At 46.7% G+C, this 15,697-nt stretch overlaps 1 protein-coding gene across 1 annotated transcript; it reads left to right on the top strand.

Annotated features, from left to right (window-relative positions):
• The first annotated feature begins 4,183 nt into the window (after window positions 1-4,183).
• LOC121000780 (zinc finger protein 14-like) lies at window positions 4,184-14,045 on the top strand. Its single transcript, XM_040431412.1, has 3 exons — window positions 4,184-4,433; window positions 8,874-9,000; window positions 11,673-14,045. Exons 1-3 carry the CDS (start codon window positions 4,341-4,343, stop codon window positions 13,475-13,477), a joined length of 2,025 nt encoding a protein of 674 aa, XP_040287346.1. The 5' UTR covers window positions 4,184-4,340; the 3' UTR covers window positions 13,478-14,045.
• The last annotated feature ends 1,652 nt before the right edge of the window (window positions 14,046-15,697 follow it).

Here is a 15,697-nt window from a genome sequence, read left to right as displayed (position 1 = left end):
ACCTGCAGTCCTACGTAACACCACAGATAACACAGTGATAACTCTCTGTGTACAGATAATGTAGTAGATGTAGCCTGCAGTCCTATGTAACACCACAGATAACACAATGATAACTCTCTGAATACAAATAATGTAGTAGATGTCACCTGCAGTCCTATGTAACACCACAGATAACACAGTGATAACTCTGAGTACAGATAATGTAGTAGATGTCACCTGCAGTCCCATGTAACACCACAGATAACACAGTGATATCTCTCTGAGTACAGATAATGTAGTAGATGCCACCTGCAGTCCTATGTAACACCACAGATAACACAGTGATAACTCTCTGAGTACAGATAATGTAGTAGATGTCACCTGCAGTCCTATGTAACACCACAGATAACTATCTGAGTGTAGATAATGTAGTCGATGTTACTTGCAGTCCTATGTAACACCACAGATAACACAGTGATAACTCTCTGTGTACAGATAATGTAGTAGATATAGCCTGCAGTCCTATGTAACACCACAGATAACACAGTGATAATTCTCTGTGTACAGATAATGTAGTAGATGTCACCTGCAGTCCTATGTAACACCACAGATAACACAGTGATAACCCTCTGAGTACAGATAATGTAGTAGATGTCACCTGCAGTCCTATGTAATACCACAGATAACACAGTGATAACCCTCTGAGTACAGATAATGTAGTAGATGTAGCCTGCAGTCCCATGTAACACCACAGATAACACAGTGATAACTCTGAGTACAGATAATGTAGATGTCATCTGCAGTCCTATGTAACACCACAGATAACACAGTGATAACTCTCTGAGTACAGATAATGTAGTAGATGCCACCTGCAGTCCCATGTAACACCACAGATAACACAGTGATAACTCTCTGAGTACAGATAATGTAGTAGATGTCACCTGCAGTCCTATGTAACACCACAGATAACACAGTGATAACTCTGAGTACAGATAATGTAGTAGATGCCACCTGCAGTCCCATGTAACACCACAGATAACACTGTGATAATTCTCTGTGTACAGATAATGTAGTAGATGTCACCTGCAGTCCTATGTAACACCACAGATAACACAGTGATAACCCTCTGAGTACAGATAATGTAGTAGATGTCACCTGCAGTCCTATGTAACACCACAGATAACACAGTGATAACTCTCTGAGTACAGATAATGTAGTAGATGTCTCCTGCAGTCCTATGTAACACCACAGATAACACAGTGATAACTCTCTGAGTACAGATAATGTAGTAGATGTCTCCTGCAGTCCTATGTAAGACCACAGATAACACAGTGATATCTCTCTGAGTACAGATAATGTAGTAGATGTCACCTGCAGTCCTATGTAACACCACAGATAACACAGTGATAACCCTCTGAGTACAGATAATGTAGTAGATGTCACCTGCAGTCCTATGTAACACCACAGATAACACAGTGATAATTATCTGAGTACAGATAATGTAGTAGATGTCATCTGCAGTCCTATGTAACACCACAGATAACACAGTGATAACTCTCTGAGTACAGATAATGTAGTAGATGTCACCTGCAGTCCTATGTAACACCACAGATAACACAGTGATAACTCTGAGTACAGATAATGTAGTAGATGTCACCTGCAGTCCTATGTAACACCACAGATAACACAGTTATAACTCTCTGAGTACAGATAATGTAGTAGATGTCACCTGCAGTCCTATGTAACACCACAGATAACACAGTGATAACTCTCTGAGTACAGATAATGTAGTAGATGTCACCTGCAGTCCCATGTAACATCACAGATAACACAGTGATAACTCTCTGAGTACAGATAATGTAGTAGATGTCACCTGCAGTCCTATGTAACACCACAGATAACACAGTGATAACTCTGAGTACAGATAATGTAGTAGATGTCACCTGCAGTCCTATGTAACACCACAGATTACACAGTGATAACTCTCTGAGTACAGATAATGTAGTAGATGTCACCTGCAGTCCTATGTAACACCACAGATAACATAGTGATAACTCTCTGTGTACAGATAATGTAGTAGATGCCACCTGCAGTCCCATGTAACACCACAGATAACACAGTGATAACTCTGAGTACAGATAATGTAGTAGAGGTCACCTGCAGTCCCATGTAACACCACAGATAACACAGTGATAACTCTCTGAATACAGATAATGTAGCAGATGTCATCTGCAGTCCTATGTAACACCACAGATAACACAGTGATAACTCTCTGTGTACAGATAATGTAGTAGATGTCATCTGCAGTCCTATGTAACACCACAGATAACACAGTGATAACTCTCTGTGTACAGATAATGTAGTAGATGTCACCTGCAGTCCTATGTAACACCACAGATAACACAGTGATAACTCTCTGAGTACAGATAATGTAGTAGATGTCACCTGCAGTCCCATGTAACACCACAGATAACACAGTGATATCTCTCTGAGTACAGATAATGTAGTAGATGCCACCTGCAGTCCTATGTAACACCACAGATAACACAGTGATAACTCTCTGAGTACAGATAATGTAGTAGATGTCACCTGCAGTCCTATGTAACACCACAGATAACACAGTGATAACTCTCTGAGTACAGATAATGTAGTAGATATTCCCTGCAGTCCCATGTAACACCACAGATAACACAATGATAACTCTCTGAATACAAATAATGTTGTAGATGCCACCTGCAGTCCCATGTAACACCACAGATAACACAGTGATAACTCTCTGTGTACAGATAATGTAGTAGATGTCACCTGCAGTCCTATGTAACACCACAGATAACACAGTGATAACTCTCTGTGTACAGATAATGTAGTAGATGTCACCTGCAGTCCTATGTAACACCACAGATAACACAGTGATAACTCTCTGTGTACAGATAATGTAGTAGATGTAGCCTGCAGTCCTATGTAACACCACAGATAACACAATGATAACTCTCTGAATACAAATAATGTAGTAGATGTCACCTGCAGTCCTATGTAACACCACAGATAACACAGTGATAACTCTGAGTACAGATAATGTAGTAGATGTCACCTGCAGTCCCATGTAACACCACAGATAACACAGTGATATCTCTCTGAGTACAGATAATGTAGTAGATGCCACCTGCAGTCCTATGTAACACCACAGATAACACAGTGATAACTCTCTGAGTACAGATAATGTAGTAGATGTCACCTGCAGTCCTATGTAACACCACAGATAACTATCTGAGTGTAGATAATGTAGTCGATGTTACTTGCAGTCCTATGTAACACCACAGATAACACAGTGATAACTCTCTGTGTACAGATAATGTAGTAGATATAGCCTGCAGTCCTATGTAACACCACAGATAACACAGTGATAATTCTCTGTGTACAGATAATGTAGTAGATGTCACCTGCAGTCCTATGTAACACCACAGATAACACAGTGATAACCCTCTGAGTACAGATAATGTAGTAGATGTCACCTGCAGTCCTATGTAATACCACAGATAACACAGTGATAACCCTCTGAGTACAGATAATGTAGTAGATGTAGCCTGCAGTCCCATGTAACACCACAGATAACACAGTGATAACTCTGAGTACAGATAATGTAGATGTCATCTGCAGTCCTATGTAACACCACAGATAACACAGTGATAACTCTCTGAGTACAGATAATGTAGTAGATGCCACCTGCAGTCCCATGTAACACCACAGATAACACAGTGATAACTCTCTGAGTACAGATAATGTAGTAGATGTCACCTGCAGTCCTATGTAACACCACAGATAACACAGTGATAACTCTGAGTACAGATAATGTAGTAGATGCCACCTGCAGTCCCATGTAACACCACAGATAACACTGTGATAATTCTCTGAGTACAGATAATGTAGTAGATGTCACCTGCAGTCCTATGTAACACCACAGATAACACAGTGATAACTCTCTGAGTACAGATAATGTAGTAGATGTAGCCTGCAGTCCCATGTAACACCACAGATAACACAGTGATAACCAGCACTATTTGTGCTGTGCCATATGACACCCTCAGCTCTGCTGCGCCTGTAGTGGGAGGTTGCATGTGTGTGATGCAGTGTCGGGGGTGGAGCGCTGCCGGCAGTGTGATGGGGGGGGGGGAGAGTCTCTTGATCTCAGGCTGAGGGAGGAACTTCCTGCTTCCTTTACAGATCGTAGAGGATTTTCTCAGGCCTGGCCTCTGCTGCGGAGGGTTCTGGGGGTGCAGCCCCGCTTCATGGCACTGGGGGAGACGCCCCCGGTTGCGGTCAGGTTGCGTTAGGCAGGCGTCAGCCCCCGGCTTGGCTCCCACATGATCTGCTCGGTAACAGCTGGAGACAGGCTGAGCCTCTCGTCCACCCGGAGAGAGCTAGAGAAGCCCCTACCGGAGGGAGACGCTGCGCAGGTACGAGAGGGGGGTGAGGTCCGCAGGCGGTGGCATGATCTGTCGTTATATAGCGCCAACATATTCTGCAGAACACGTGAGCCGTCACTCGAGATCCGCACATATACATAATGCCAGAACGGTATACACATATTACCGCCAAGAACATACGTATAATATCCGAGCGGACTGACGAAACTGACGCGTTCTGGGCCGAATTCCCACGTGTCCTGCCAGGCGCCGAAGTAACGAGCGGAACCGGCCGTCGCGTAAGGGACTATAGAGAGACTGTATCACAGGCATCGGGTACAGCACAGCTTACAGTATGATCGGAGCTGACGGTCGAAGACTGGCGCGTTTTCATCCATATGTTACCCCCCCCCCCTACTGAGGGTCTAACGGGCAGGACGCAGATCACCGCAGGGCGCTGGGACCAGATATCGTACCGTTAATTATCTATGATCTTGATTAGAGATGAGCGAATTTCCGCTTATGAAATTCGCTGACACTTCGTTTGGTGGTAAAAGGTGAATTGCGTTATGGATTCCGTTACCACGGACCATAGCGCAATTCTATGACGGAATATCTTTAGAGTCCGGAGAGGACTCCCCTGCATAACGCAAACAGGACGGATCCGTTTTGCAGCCCATAGACTTCTAAGTCCTCTTCTGCCTCTAAAGGCATTCCGTTACGCATTCCGTCATAGAATTGCGCTATGGTCCGTGGTAACGGAATCCATAACGCAATTCAGCTTTTACCACCAAACGAAGCGTGAACGAATTTCATAAGCGGAAATTCGCTCATCTCTAATCTTAATTATTATTCATTTATATATGGCAAACGGAGTCAGGTACACAGCGCCTACGCAGAGCGATGTGCATGCAGCGCTATATGACGTCGTAGGCTGCATGCACACTAGCGGCACGGACCTCCGGCAGGCTGTTCCGTCGGGTGAACAGCCTGTCGGATCCGTCCTGCCGCTAGTGACCGTGTACCTCCGGACTGCCGCTCCGTCCCCGTTGACTATAATGGGGGCGGGGGCGGAGGAACGGCAGCGCAAGGCGAGAGGCTACCGGAATAAAACTACAACATGTCCGACATTTATTCCGGAATCCTCTCGCACGCGGTCACTAGCGACGGAACAGCCTGCCGGAGGTCCGTGCCGCTAGTGTGAAAGTAGCCTTACTGTGAGTGTCTAACATATGTGGTGGTGATATATACAGTATATAGGGGTCCGCTCTGGGGTTGGCATCTGGTGTGCTGAGCAATGCAGTTCTTCCGGTGTTCACCAGCTCGCACCAGATATAACGGTTTTAACTAGTTAGTGAGCAGCCACCAGTCAATTTCTACTTCCTGCTGATGGTTGCTTAGTTTTCCTGCATAAAATATAGAGATTACGTTTTATTTTTTAGGAAATTGGCAGCCACCACTAGAGGGAGCTCACTACATACAGATTATACAGCCACCACTAGAGGGAGCTCACTACATACAGATTATACAGCCACCACTAGAGGGAGCTCACTACATACAGATTATGCAGCCACCACTAGAGGGAGCTCACTACATACAGATTATACAACCACCACTAGGAGGAGCTCACTACATACAGATTATACAGCCACCACTAGGGGGAGCTCACTACATACAGATTATACAGCCACCACTAGGGGGAGCTCACTACATACAGATTATACAGCTACCACTAAAAGGAGCTCACTACCTACAGATTATACAGCCACCACTAGGGGAGCTCACTACACACAGATTATACAAATCACCACTAGAGGGAGCTCACTACACACAGATTATACAGCAACAGCTAGAGGGAGCTCACTACATACAGATTATACAAATCACCACTAGAGGGAGCTCACTACATACACATTATACAGCCACCACTAGGGGGAGTTCACTACATACAGATTATTCAGTCACCACTAGAGAGAGCTCACTACATACAGATTATACAGCCACCACTAGAAGGAGCTCAATACATACAGATTATACAGCCACCACTAGAGGGAGCTCACTACATACAGATTATACAGCTACCACTAGAGGGAGCTCGCTACATACAGATTATACGGCCACCACTAGTGGGAGCTCACTATATACAGATTATACAGCCACCACTAGGGGGAGCTCACTACATACAGATTATACAGTCAACACTAGGGGGAGCTCACTACATACAGATTATACAACCACCACTAGAGGGAGCTCACTACATACAGATCATACAATTACCACTAGGGGGAGCTCACTACATACAGATTATACAGCCACCACTAGAGGGAGCTCACTACATACAGATTATACAGCCACCACTAGAGGGAGCTCACTACATACAGATTATACAGCCACCACTAGAGGGAGCTCACTACATGCAGATTATGCAGCCACCACTAGAGGGAGCTCACTACATACAGATTATACAACCACCACTAGGAGGAGCTCACTACATACAGATTATACAGCCACCACTAGGGGGAGCTCACTACATACAGATTATACAGCCACCACTAGGGGGAGCTCACTACATACAGATTATACAGCTACCACTAAAAGGAGCTCACTACCTACAGATTATACAGCCACCACTAGGGGAGCTCACTACACACAGATTATACAAATCACCACTAGAGGGAGCTCACTACACACAGATTATACAGCAACAGCTAGAGGGAGCTCACTACATACAGATTATACAAATCACCACTAGAGGGAGCTCACTACATACACATTATACAGCCACCACTAGGGGGAGTTCACTACATACAGATTATTCAGTCACCACTAGAGAGAGCTCACTACATACAGATTATACAGCCACCACTAGAAGGAGCTCAATACATACAGATTATACAGCCACCACTAGAGGGAGCTCACTACATACAGATTATACAGCTACCACTAGAGGGAGCTCGCTACATACAGATTATACGGCCACCACTAGTGGGAGCTCACTATATACAGATTATACAGCCACCACTAGGGGGAGCTCACTACATACAGATTATACAGTCAACACTAGGGGGAGCTCACTACATACAGATTATATAGCAACCGCTACAAGGAGCTCACTAAATCCAGATTATACAGTCACCACTAGGGGGAGCTCGCTACATACAGATTATACAGCCATCACCAGAGGGAGCTCACTACATACAGATTATACAGTCACCACTAGGGGGAGCTCCCTACATACAGATTATACAGTCACCACTAGGGGGAGCTCCCTACATACAGATTATACAGTCACCACTAGGGGGAGCTCCCTACATACAGATTATACAGTCACCATTAGGGGGAGATCACTTCATACAGATTATACAGCCACCACTAGAGGGAGCTCACTACCTACAGATTATACAAATCACCACTAGAGGGAGCTCACTACATACAGATTATACAGTCACCATTAGGGGGAGCTCACTACATACAGATTATACAGCCATCACCAGAGGGAGCTCACTACATACAGATTATACAGCCATCACCAGAGGGAGCTCACTACATACAGATTATACAGCCATCACCAGAGGGAGCTCCCTACATACAGATTATACAGTCACCATTAGGGGGAGCTCACTACATACAGATTATACAGCCATCACCAGAGGGAGCTCACTACATACAGATTATACAGCCATCACCAGAGGGAGCTCAGTACATACAGATTATACAGCCATCACCAGAGGGAGCTCACTACATACAGATTATACAGCCACCACTAGAGGGAGCTCACTACATACAGATTATACAGCCATCACCAGAGGGAGCTCACTACATACAGATTATACAGCCATCACCAGAGGGAGCTCACTACATACAGATTATACAGCCACCACTAGAGGGAGATCACTACATACAGATTATACAGCCACCACTAGAGGGAGCTCACTACATACAGATTATACAGCCATCACCAGAGGGAGCTCACTACATACAGATTATACAGCCATCACCAGAGGGAGCTCACTACATACAGATTATACAGCCACCACTAGGGGGAGCTCACTACATACAGATTATACAACCACCACTAGAGGGAGTTTAATACATACAGAATATATATTCCCCACTAGAGGGAGCTCACTACATACAGATTATACAGCCACCACTAGAGGGAGCTCACTACATACAGATTATACAGCCACCACTAGAGGGAGCTCACTACATACAGATTATACAGCCACCACTAGAGGGAGCTCACTACATACAGATTATACAGCCATCACCAGAGGGAGCTCACTACATACAGATTATACAGTCACCATTAGGGGTAGCTGACTGCATAAATTTTTATACTGTCAGTATTGAACTCAAAAAGAGCTGTATAAATGTCTATGCTGTGATCTCCTCCTTGTGGCAGCTGCAGGTATTGCCTTTGATTCTTTGTAGAATGGATGTAGAAGCAGGATGTCCATGTTCTGCTGACGGCTCCTCTTCTCCTCCCAGGTCCCGGTTTCCTTCGATGATGTGGCTGCATATTTCTCAGAAGATGAATGGAAGGACCTGGAGGAATGTCAGAAGGAGCTGTACAAGGACATGATGAAGGAGAACTATGAGGCCCTCATCTCCCTGGGTAATTCTACCGCTCCCTCCTGAGAATCCAGAAATCCTGCAGATTATAACACCTCTGACCTCTCTAGAGATCTGCAGAACATCGCTCTATCCTCTCTACCTCCTTACAGATCTATAGTGATATATCCTGCAGATTATTACACCCCTGACCTCTTTAGAGATCTGCAGAACATCGCTCTGTCCTCTCTACCTCCTGACAGATACCTAATGATATATCCTGCTCTAGAAATCTGCAGAACATCGCTCTGTCCTCTCTACCTCCTGGCAGATACATAGTATCCTGCAGATTATTACACCACTGTCCTGTAGAGATATGCAGAACATCGCTCTGTCCTCTCTACCCCCTGATAGATACATAGTGATATATCCTACAGATTATTACACCACTGACCTCTCTAGAGATCTGCAGAACATCGCTCTGTCCTCTCTACCCCCTGACAGATACATAGTGATATATACTGCAGATTATTACACCACTGACCTCTCTAGAGATCTGCAGAACATTGTTCTGTCCCCTCTATATCCTGACAGATACAAAATGATATATTCTGCAGATTATTACACCACTGTCCTGTAGAGATCTGCAGAACATTGCTTTGTCCTCCTGACAGATACATAGTATGCTGCAGATCATGGGCGTTGCTAGGTCAAAACGTTCGGGGCCTGGGCCGCTGATGTTTTGTCCCAGGCCCCCAATGTCCTGCCTGCCTGTTAGATATAACTGTATTGCCATCCTCAGGACAGCAATACAATTGAATCCAATGCACTGCAAGAGCTGAAGGACCTGTGATGACCTCACAGGTCATGTGATCAGTTCTAAATGCAGTAGCTGAAGGACCTGTGATGACCTCACAGGTCATGTAATCAGTTCTAAATGCAGTAGCGGAAAAGGACCTGGGATGATGTCACCATCATGTGACCAGTGCAGGAGAGGACGGCTCAGCAGTGAAGAGAAGTCCTGGGAAGAGGGTGAGGTCAGCTACATGAGGAGAGGTAAGTGAAGGGAGAGGCAGAGCAATGCTGGGAGTTGTAGTTATTTAACTGGGACTGTATGTTAGGGCTGAAGGGAGGTAAGTTATTTACATGGGACAGTGAGATGGAGTGATGTTAATTACATGGGACTGAAATTTGGAAGTGGTTGGGTTAGGGTGATGTTATCTACATAGGACTGTATATTGAGGGGTAATGTTATTTATATGGGACTGTATGTTGAAGGCAGCTGTGGGAGGCACTGATATTTTTTACATGGGATTGAATGTTAAGGGGTAATGTTATTTACATGGGACTGTATGTTGGAGGTGGCTGGGGAGGGGGTGATTTTATTTACATGGGACTGTATGGTGAAGGTGTCTGGGGGTGGGAGTGATGTTATTTATATGGGACTGAATATTAAGGAGGTGATGTTATTTACATGGGACTGTATGTTGGAGGTGGCTGGGGAGGGGGTGATTTTATTTACATGGGACTGTATGGTGAAGGTGTCTGGGGGTGGGAGTGATGTTATTTATATGGGACTGAATATTAAGGAGGTGATGTTATTTACATGGGACTGTATGTTGAAGGCGGCTGGAAAGGGGTGATGTTATTTTCATGGGACTGTATGTTGGAAGGGGCAGGAGAGATGGTATGATGTTATTTACATGGGACTGTATATTGGAGGGGGCTGGAGAGATGGTGTAATGGTATTTATATGGGACTCTATGGCGAAGGGAGGGAAATAGTGTTATTTACATGGGACTGTATGGCGGAGGTGCTGAGGAATTATAATTTCTGAGGACACTAAACGGAGGAATATAACTACAAGGGGCACTGCAGGCGGCATTATAAATACTGGGGGCGCTTCAGGGCGAGCATTGTAACAGTAGGGGGCGATATAACTACAGGGGGCACTGCAGGCGGCATCATAAATACTGGGGGCACTGTGGGGGCATTTTAAATGCAGGGAACATTAGGCGTTCTTATTACTACTGGGGGCTCTATAGGAGGGATCCACATTATTTCTACTAAGAGCACTATGGGGGGCCTTATTACTACTGAGGGGCCTGTAGAGAGCTTTATTACCACTGGGGGAACAATAGGGGGCCTTATTTCTACTGGGGGCTCTGTGAGGGTATTATTAATACTGGAGGGCTCTTCTACTAATGGAGGCACTGTAAGGGGCAGTATTACTAATGAGGGTATTCTAGAAGGGAATTACTATTGGTGGAACTATGAGGAGTACTGTTACTATGGGGGGGCTCTCATGTTTCTTCAGGATAGTATTTGGGGGTACAGAAATGTAAGGAAGCTAAGATGTTTGTGCGTCACACTCTGCAGAGACGAGGCGGCTGAGAGAAGTCTCCGGACCGAATGGAGAAGATCTACATCAGAGGAGACGTCACCTGGAGGCCCTGGATGTGAGAGGTACCTGCTGGGATGCGGTTGTTCAACTTAGAGAATTGGGCCATATGCATTGGTGCTTGGGCCCCGGATCTTTTGAGACCCTAGCAACGCCCCTGCTGCAGATTATTACACCACTGTCCTGTAGAGATCTGCAGAACATCGCTCTGTCCTCTCTACCTCCTGACAGATACATAGTGATATATCCTGCAGATTATTACACCACTGACCTCTCTAGATATCTGCAGACTATTACACCACTTCTTTTCACATTAAGTACATTTTTCTTTGCAGAAGATGCTCCGGTTGGTGACAAGATGAAGTACAGTGACAAGCTGGAGAATGTCGACCCATCTTCTCTTCCGGTTCTGGATCAGTCTTCATCATGTCCGGAGATGGAGGACGACCTCGGATGTCAACCAACCCCCACCAGATCCCAGCAAGCCGGAAACCAACCTGAGAATGGTTCCCCTTACGCGGAGAGCTTTAGCACTGGAGCCGCGCAGGCCGACCCTACAAAAGACGAGGGGGAGAAGCAGTACCGGTGCTCGGAGTGCGGCAAGACCTTTAGAAAGCGGGACAGCCTGAAGCGGCACCAGCAGACGCACACGGGAGAGCGCCCCTACAACTGCATCGAGTGCGGGAAGAGCTTCATCCAGAAGCAGCACCTGGTGACTCACCTGAGGACGCACACGGGGGAGAGGCCCTACAAGTGCGAGGAGTGCGGCAAAAGCTTGAGCACCAACGAGCGTCTGAAGATCCACCAGCGGATCCACACCGGGGAGAGACCGTACAAGTGTGGGGATTGTGGGAAGAGCTTCAGAGCCCACAGGGTCCTCAAGGTCCATCAGCAGACGCACAGTGGGGAAAGGATCCACAAGTGCGAGGACTGCGGGAAGAGGTTTAGACATAAACAGACTCTTTTGGCTCACCAGAGGAGTCACTCGGGTGAGACCTCCTATAACTGCAGTGAGTGTGGCGAGAGCTTCCGCACCTTCAAGCACCTTAGATTCCACCAGAAACAGCACCGGGGCGAAAAACCGCACGAGTGTAAGGACTGTGGGAAGGGCTTCAGGAAACGTGAACATCTGAGACGCCACCAGCAGATTCATACTGGTGAACGTCCCTTCTCTTGTGAAGAATGCGGCAAGGGTTTCATCCAAAAACATCACCTTGTGAGACACCAGAGAACTCACACAGGCGAGAGACCATTCACTGTGGTAATAGTGGAGGAGTTCCCCTATAAAAACTCCTCCACCGGCGCGTGTCGCGGGAGCCCACATATCTGCAGCGAGTGTGGCAAGAGTTTCACCACCTACGAGCATCTGAAGAGGCACAACCGAATACACACCGGATTGCGGCCCAACAAGTGCGAGGACTGCAGCAGGACCTTCAAGTCTCAGAAGCAATTGAAGGCACACAAAAAAGCACGGGACGAAGAGACGGGGCTCTGCCGAGACGAAGTCAACGAGAACAGCGAGAGCCAGAGGGTAGGACCCGGTGAAAAACCCTTCGAATGCGGCGAGTGTGGCAAAACGTTCCGATTCATGAAGCACCTGAAGTTCCACCTGCACACTCACACTGGTGAGAGACCCTTCAAGTGCGAGTCATGCCAGAAGACCTTCCGCAAACGGGATTGTCTGAAGAGACATCAGCAGATCCACACTGGAGAGAGACCCTTCACCTGTGCCGACTGCGGCAAGGGCTTCATCCAGAAGCAGCATTTGGTGAGGCACCAGCGGACACACACCGGGGAACGTCCTTATATTTGCAGCGAATGTGGCAAGACTTTCAGCACCTGTGAGCACCTTAAAATCCATGGTCGGACCCACACAGGCGAGAAACCCTACAAGTGCAACGACTGTGGGCAAAGCTTCCGCAAGAGAGAATACCTCAAATGCCACCAGCAGACCCACACAGGAGAAAGGCCCTTCACCTGCTCCGAGTGCGGGAAGAGCTTCATCCAGAAGCACCATCTCATCGCCCACCTACGGACACACACCGGGGAACGGCCCTACCAGTGCAATGACTGCGGCAAGACCTTCAGGCACAAGCAGAATCTCACCACGCATCAGAAGACCCATGGCATTGGTCTGTAGGGTGTCTTGAGGACCTGGAGGTCTATGTCTTCTGCTCTTCTCTCCATATTATCCAGTCTTTATGACCATGACCATACCAGGTAACGCTGATGACCACCCTGACGCAGATGCCCCACTTCCACAAGTCAGGTCCATGGTTCTTTTGTTGGTTTTCTTTTGGTTGACAAGATGATGTGCCAAGGGTGAAGTCGAACTTAAGCTTCTTCCACCAGACTTTGAGTTCTCACAATACTCTGCCGATCCCTCCCTGGTTGTCAGATCTTCTTAAAGGGCCCTTAAACCTGCTGACTTCATGGAGTATTGTGGACATGGCACGTGCCAACATACCCAAGATATGCACTTCTGGTGTTTGCCCACCCGGTATTATGAGACTTATGAGCGCAGGCGCCAGACTCCATCCCCCACCCGGATCCCGATCGCAGGACGTCAGGAGCCTTGGGGAGGGTAATGGCCGACCTTGTGCCACCTGCCATATGACATGTTACATTGCCCGCGTGCGCAGCCCCAGACCGTACCATTATTTTTATAATATAAAAGGCAGTATTTACTTTAGGTCTGTGTATGATTTCTGGTCTCCGGTTGAATCTTCTCTTGAATGGGGCAAAATCCACTTTTTAAAATCTCTGCTTTCTGTGAATGGGAACCTCCATCAAGTGGGGTTTGTTACAGTGTATCAGGTGGAGTTCTCTCTTGTAACAACCTGAAAGGAATATGATCTAGACTGGGTTTTCACACTCTGGAAGCAAGTAGAGATCTTCAAAGTGCTGCAGGATTGGAACATTTCAGTTGCATGAGATTGGTGACTGTAAGACTCGGCTGATCTGGACCGACAGGGACACAAAACTTTCTGACCCAAGAGCCACATTTTCAGATTGAACACTCCTAAGGGCCACAATACTTAAAGGCTATCTATAACTTTGGAGTAAATTTTTTATGATTGCATTTAACTTGCATTGCATTTATGATTGCATTTTGCTAAACATAATATTTTCAATTGGCCTTTATAAAAAATATTGAGCTGTTCAGTCACAAAGGGTTAACTGTTTCTCGAGCTCACTGGTACTTTCACTTTCGCTTTGTGCCGTTGATCTGCCAGATTTCTATATCTTGCGAAAACGCTATACCGGAAGTGACAGGAGGAGGGTGTGTGCGGCGCTGCGCAAGCGCACATCCACCGGATTATCAAAAAATCATTGCAGCGCCGCCGCACGCACGGTGTACGGTTTTGCGCATGCGCATGAAGTCCTTCTCCCGCGACGCTGCAATGATTTTTTGCTAATCCAGTGGATGTGCGCTTGCGCAGCGCCGCACACACCCTCCTCCAGCTGATTCCTGTGCGGCCGCGTCACTTCCGGTATAGTGTTTTTGCAAGGTATCGAAATCTGGCAGAACACCGGTCATCTAATAACCCTTATCTCTAAACTACTGAGAGGTCAGAAACACTTATTGAAGCCACATTCTTATCAGTAAGATAAGAGCTGACCTATAATAAGTGTTTATAATGTCAGAGAGCAGAGATAAGGAGTCCTTCAGCTCCCCAGTTGACGGAAAAGACAAAAAATCCCCAGGCAGCTACTAGTGGATCTCAGCCCTGTACAGAAATATTGTTAATAAAGACCAACTGGAAAAATTATTTTTAGCTCAAAAGAAGTACAATGGAATAATAAAAAATTGGCCCAAAGGTGTAACATAGTAACACAGCCTTTAAAGGGGTATTCCCAGCAGAGACATCAGTATGTAATGTACGTCTGATCGGTGGGGGTTATTCTTCTGGGACTCCTATTTATTGTGAGAATGGGGGTCCTGTGTGGCCCCCCAGGGCGCTTGCTTGTGTATGGCTCTTTCCATAGGAGTAAAGAAAACAGCAGGAGAATCCACAGATCTCATACACTACATGAGCACCTCCTCTCCGCCTTGTGCTCCCCACAACAGTGCCAGACGCGCAGTGCTCCCCACAACAGTGCCAGACGCGCAGGGCTCCCCATAGTCAGACGCGCAGGGCTCCCCATAGTCAGACGCGCAGGGCTCCCCATAGTCAGACACGCAGGGCTCCTCATAGTCAGACGCGCAGGGCTCCCCATAGACAGACGCGCAGGGCTCCCCATAGTCAGACGCGCAGGGCTCCCCATAGTCAGACGCGCAGTGCTCCCCATAGTCAGACGCGCAGGGCTCCCCATAGTCAGACGCGCAGGGCTCCCCATAGTCAGACGCGCAGGGCTC

The sequence above is a fragment of the Bufo bufo genome, chromosome 5 (genome assembly GCF_905171765.1).
Source record: "Bufo bufo chromosome 5, aBufBuf1.1, whole genome shotgun sequence".
NCBI lineage: Eukaryota > Metazoa > Chordata > Amphibia > Anura > Bufonidae > Bufo > Bufo bufo.
This window is presented reverse-complemented; position numbering and strand designations above follow the sequence as displayed.

Coding starts and splice junctions, on each gene's coding strand:
- LOC121000780 (XM_040431412.1), top strand. CDS start 4,341: ATGATCTGCTCGGTAACAGCTGGAGACAGGCTGAGCCTCTCGTCCACC. Junction 4,434..8,873: donor CGGAGGGAGACGCTGCGCAG/GTACGAGAGGGG, acceptor TTCTCCTCCCAG/GTCCCGGTTTCCTTCGATGA. Junction 9,001..11,672: donor TGAGGCCCTCATCTCCCTGG/GTAATTCTACCG, acceptor TTTTCTTTGCAG/AAGATGCTCCGGTTGGTGAC.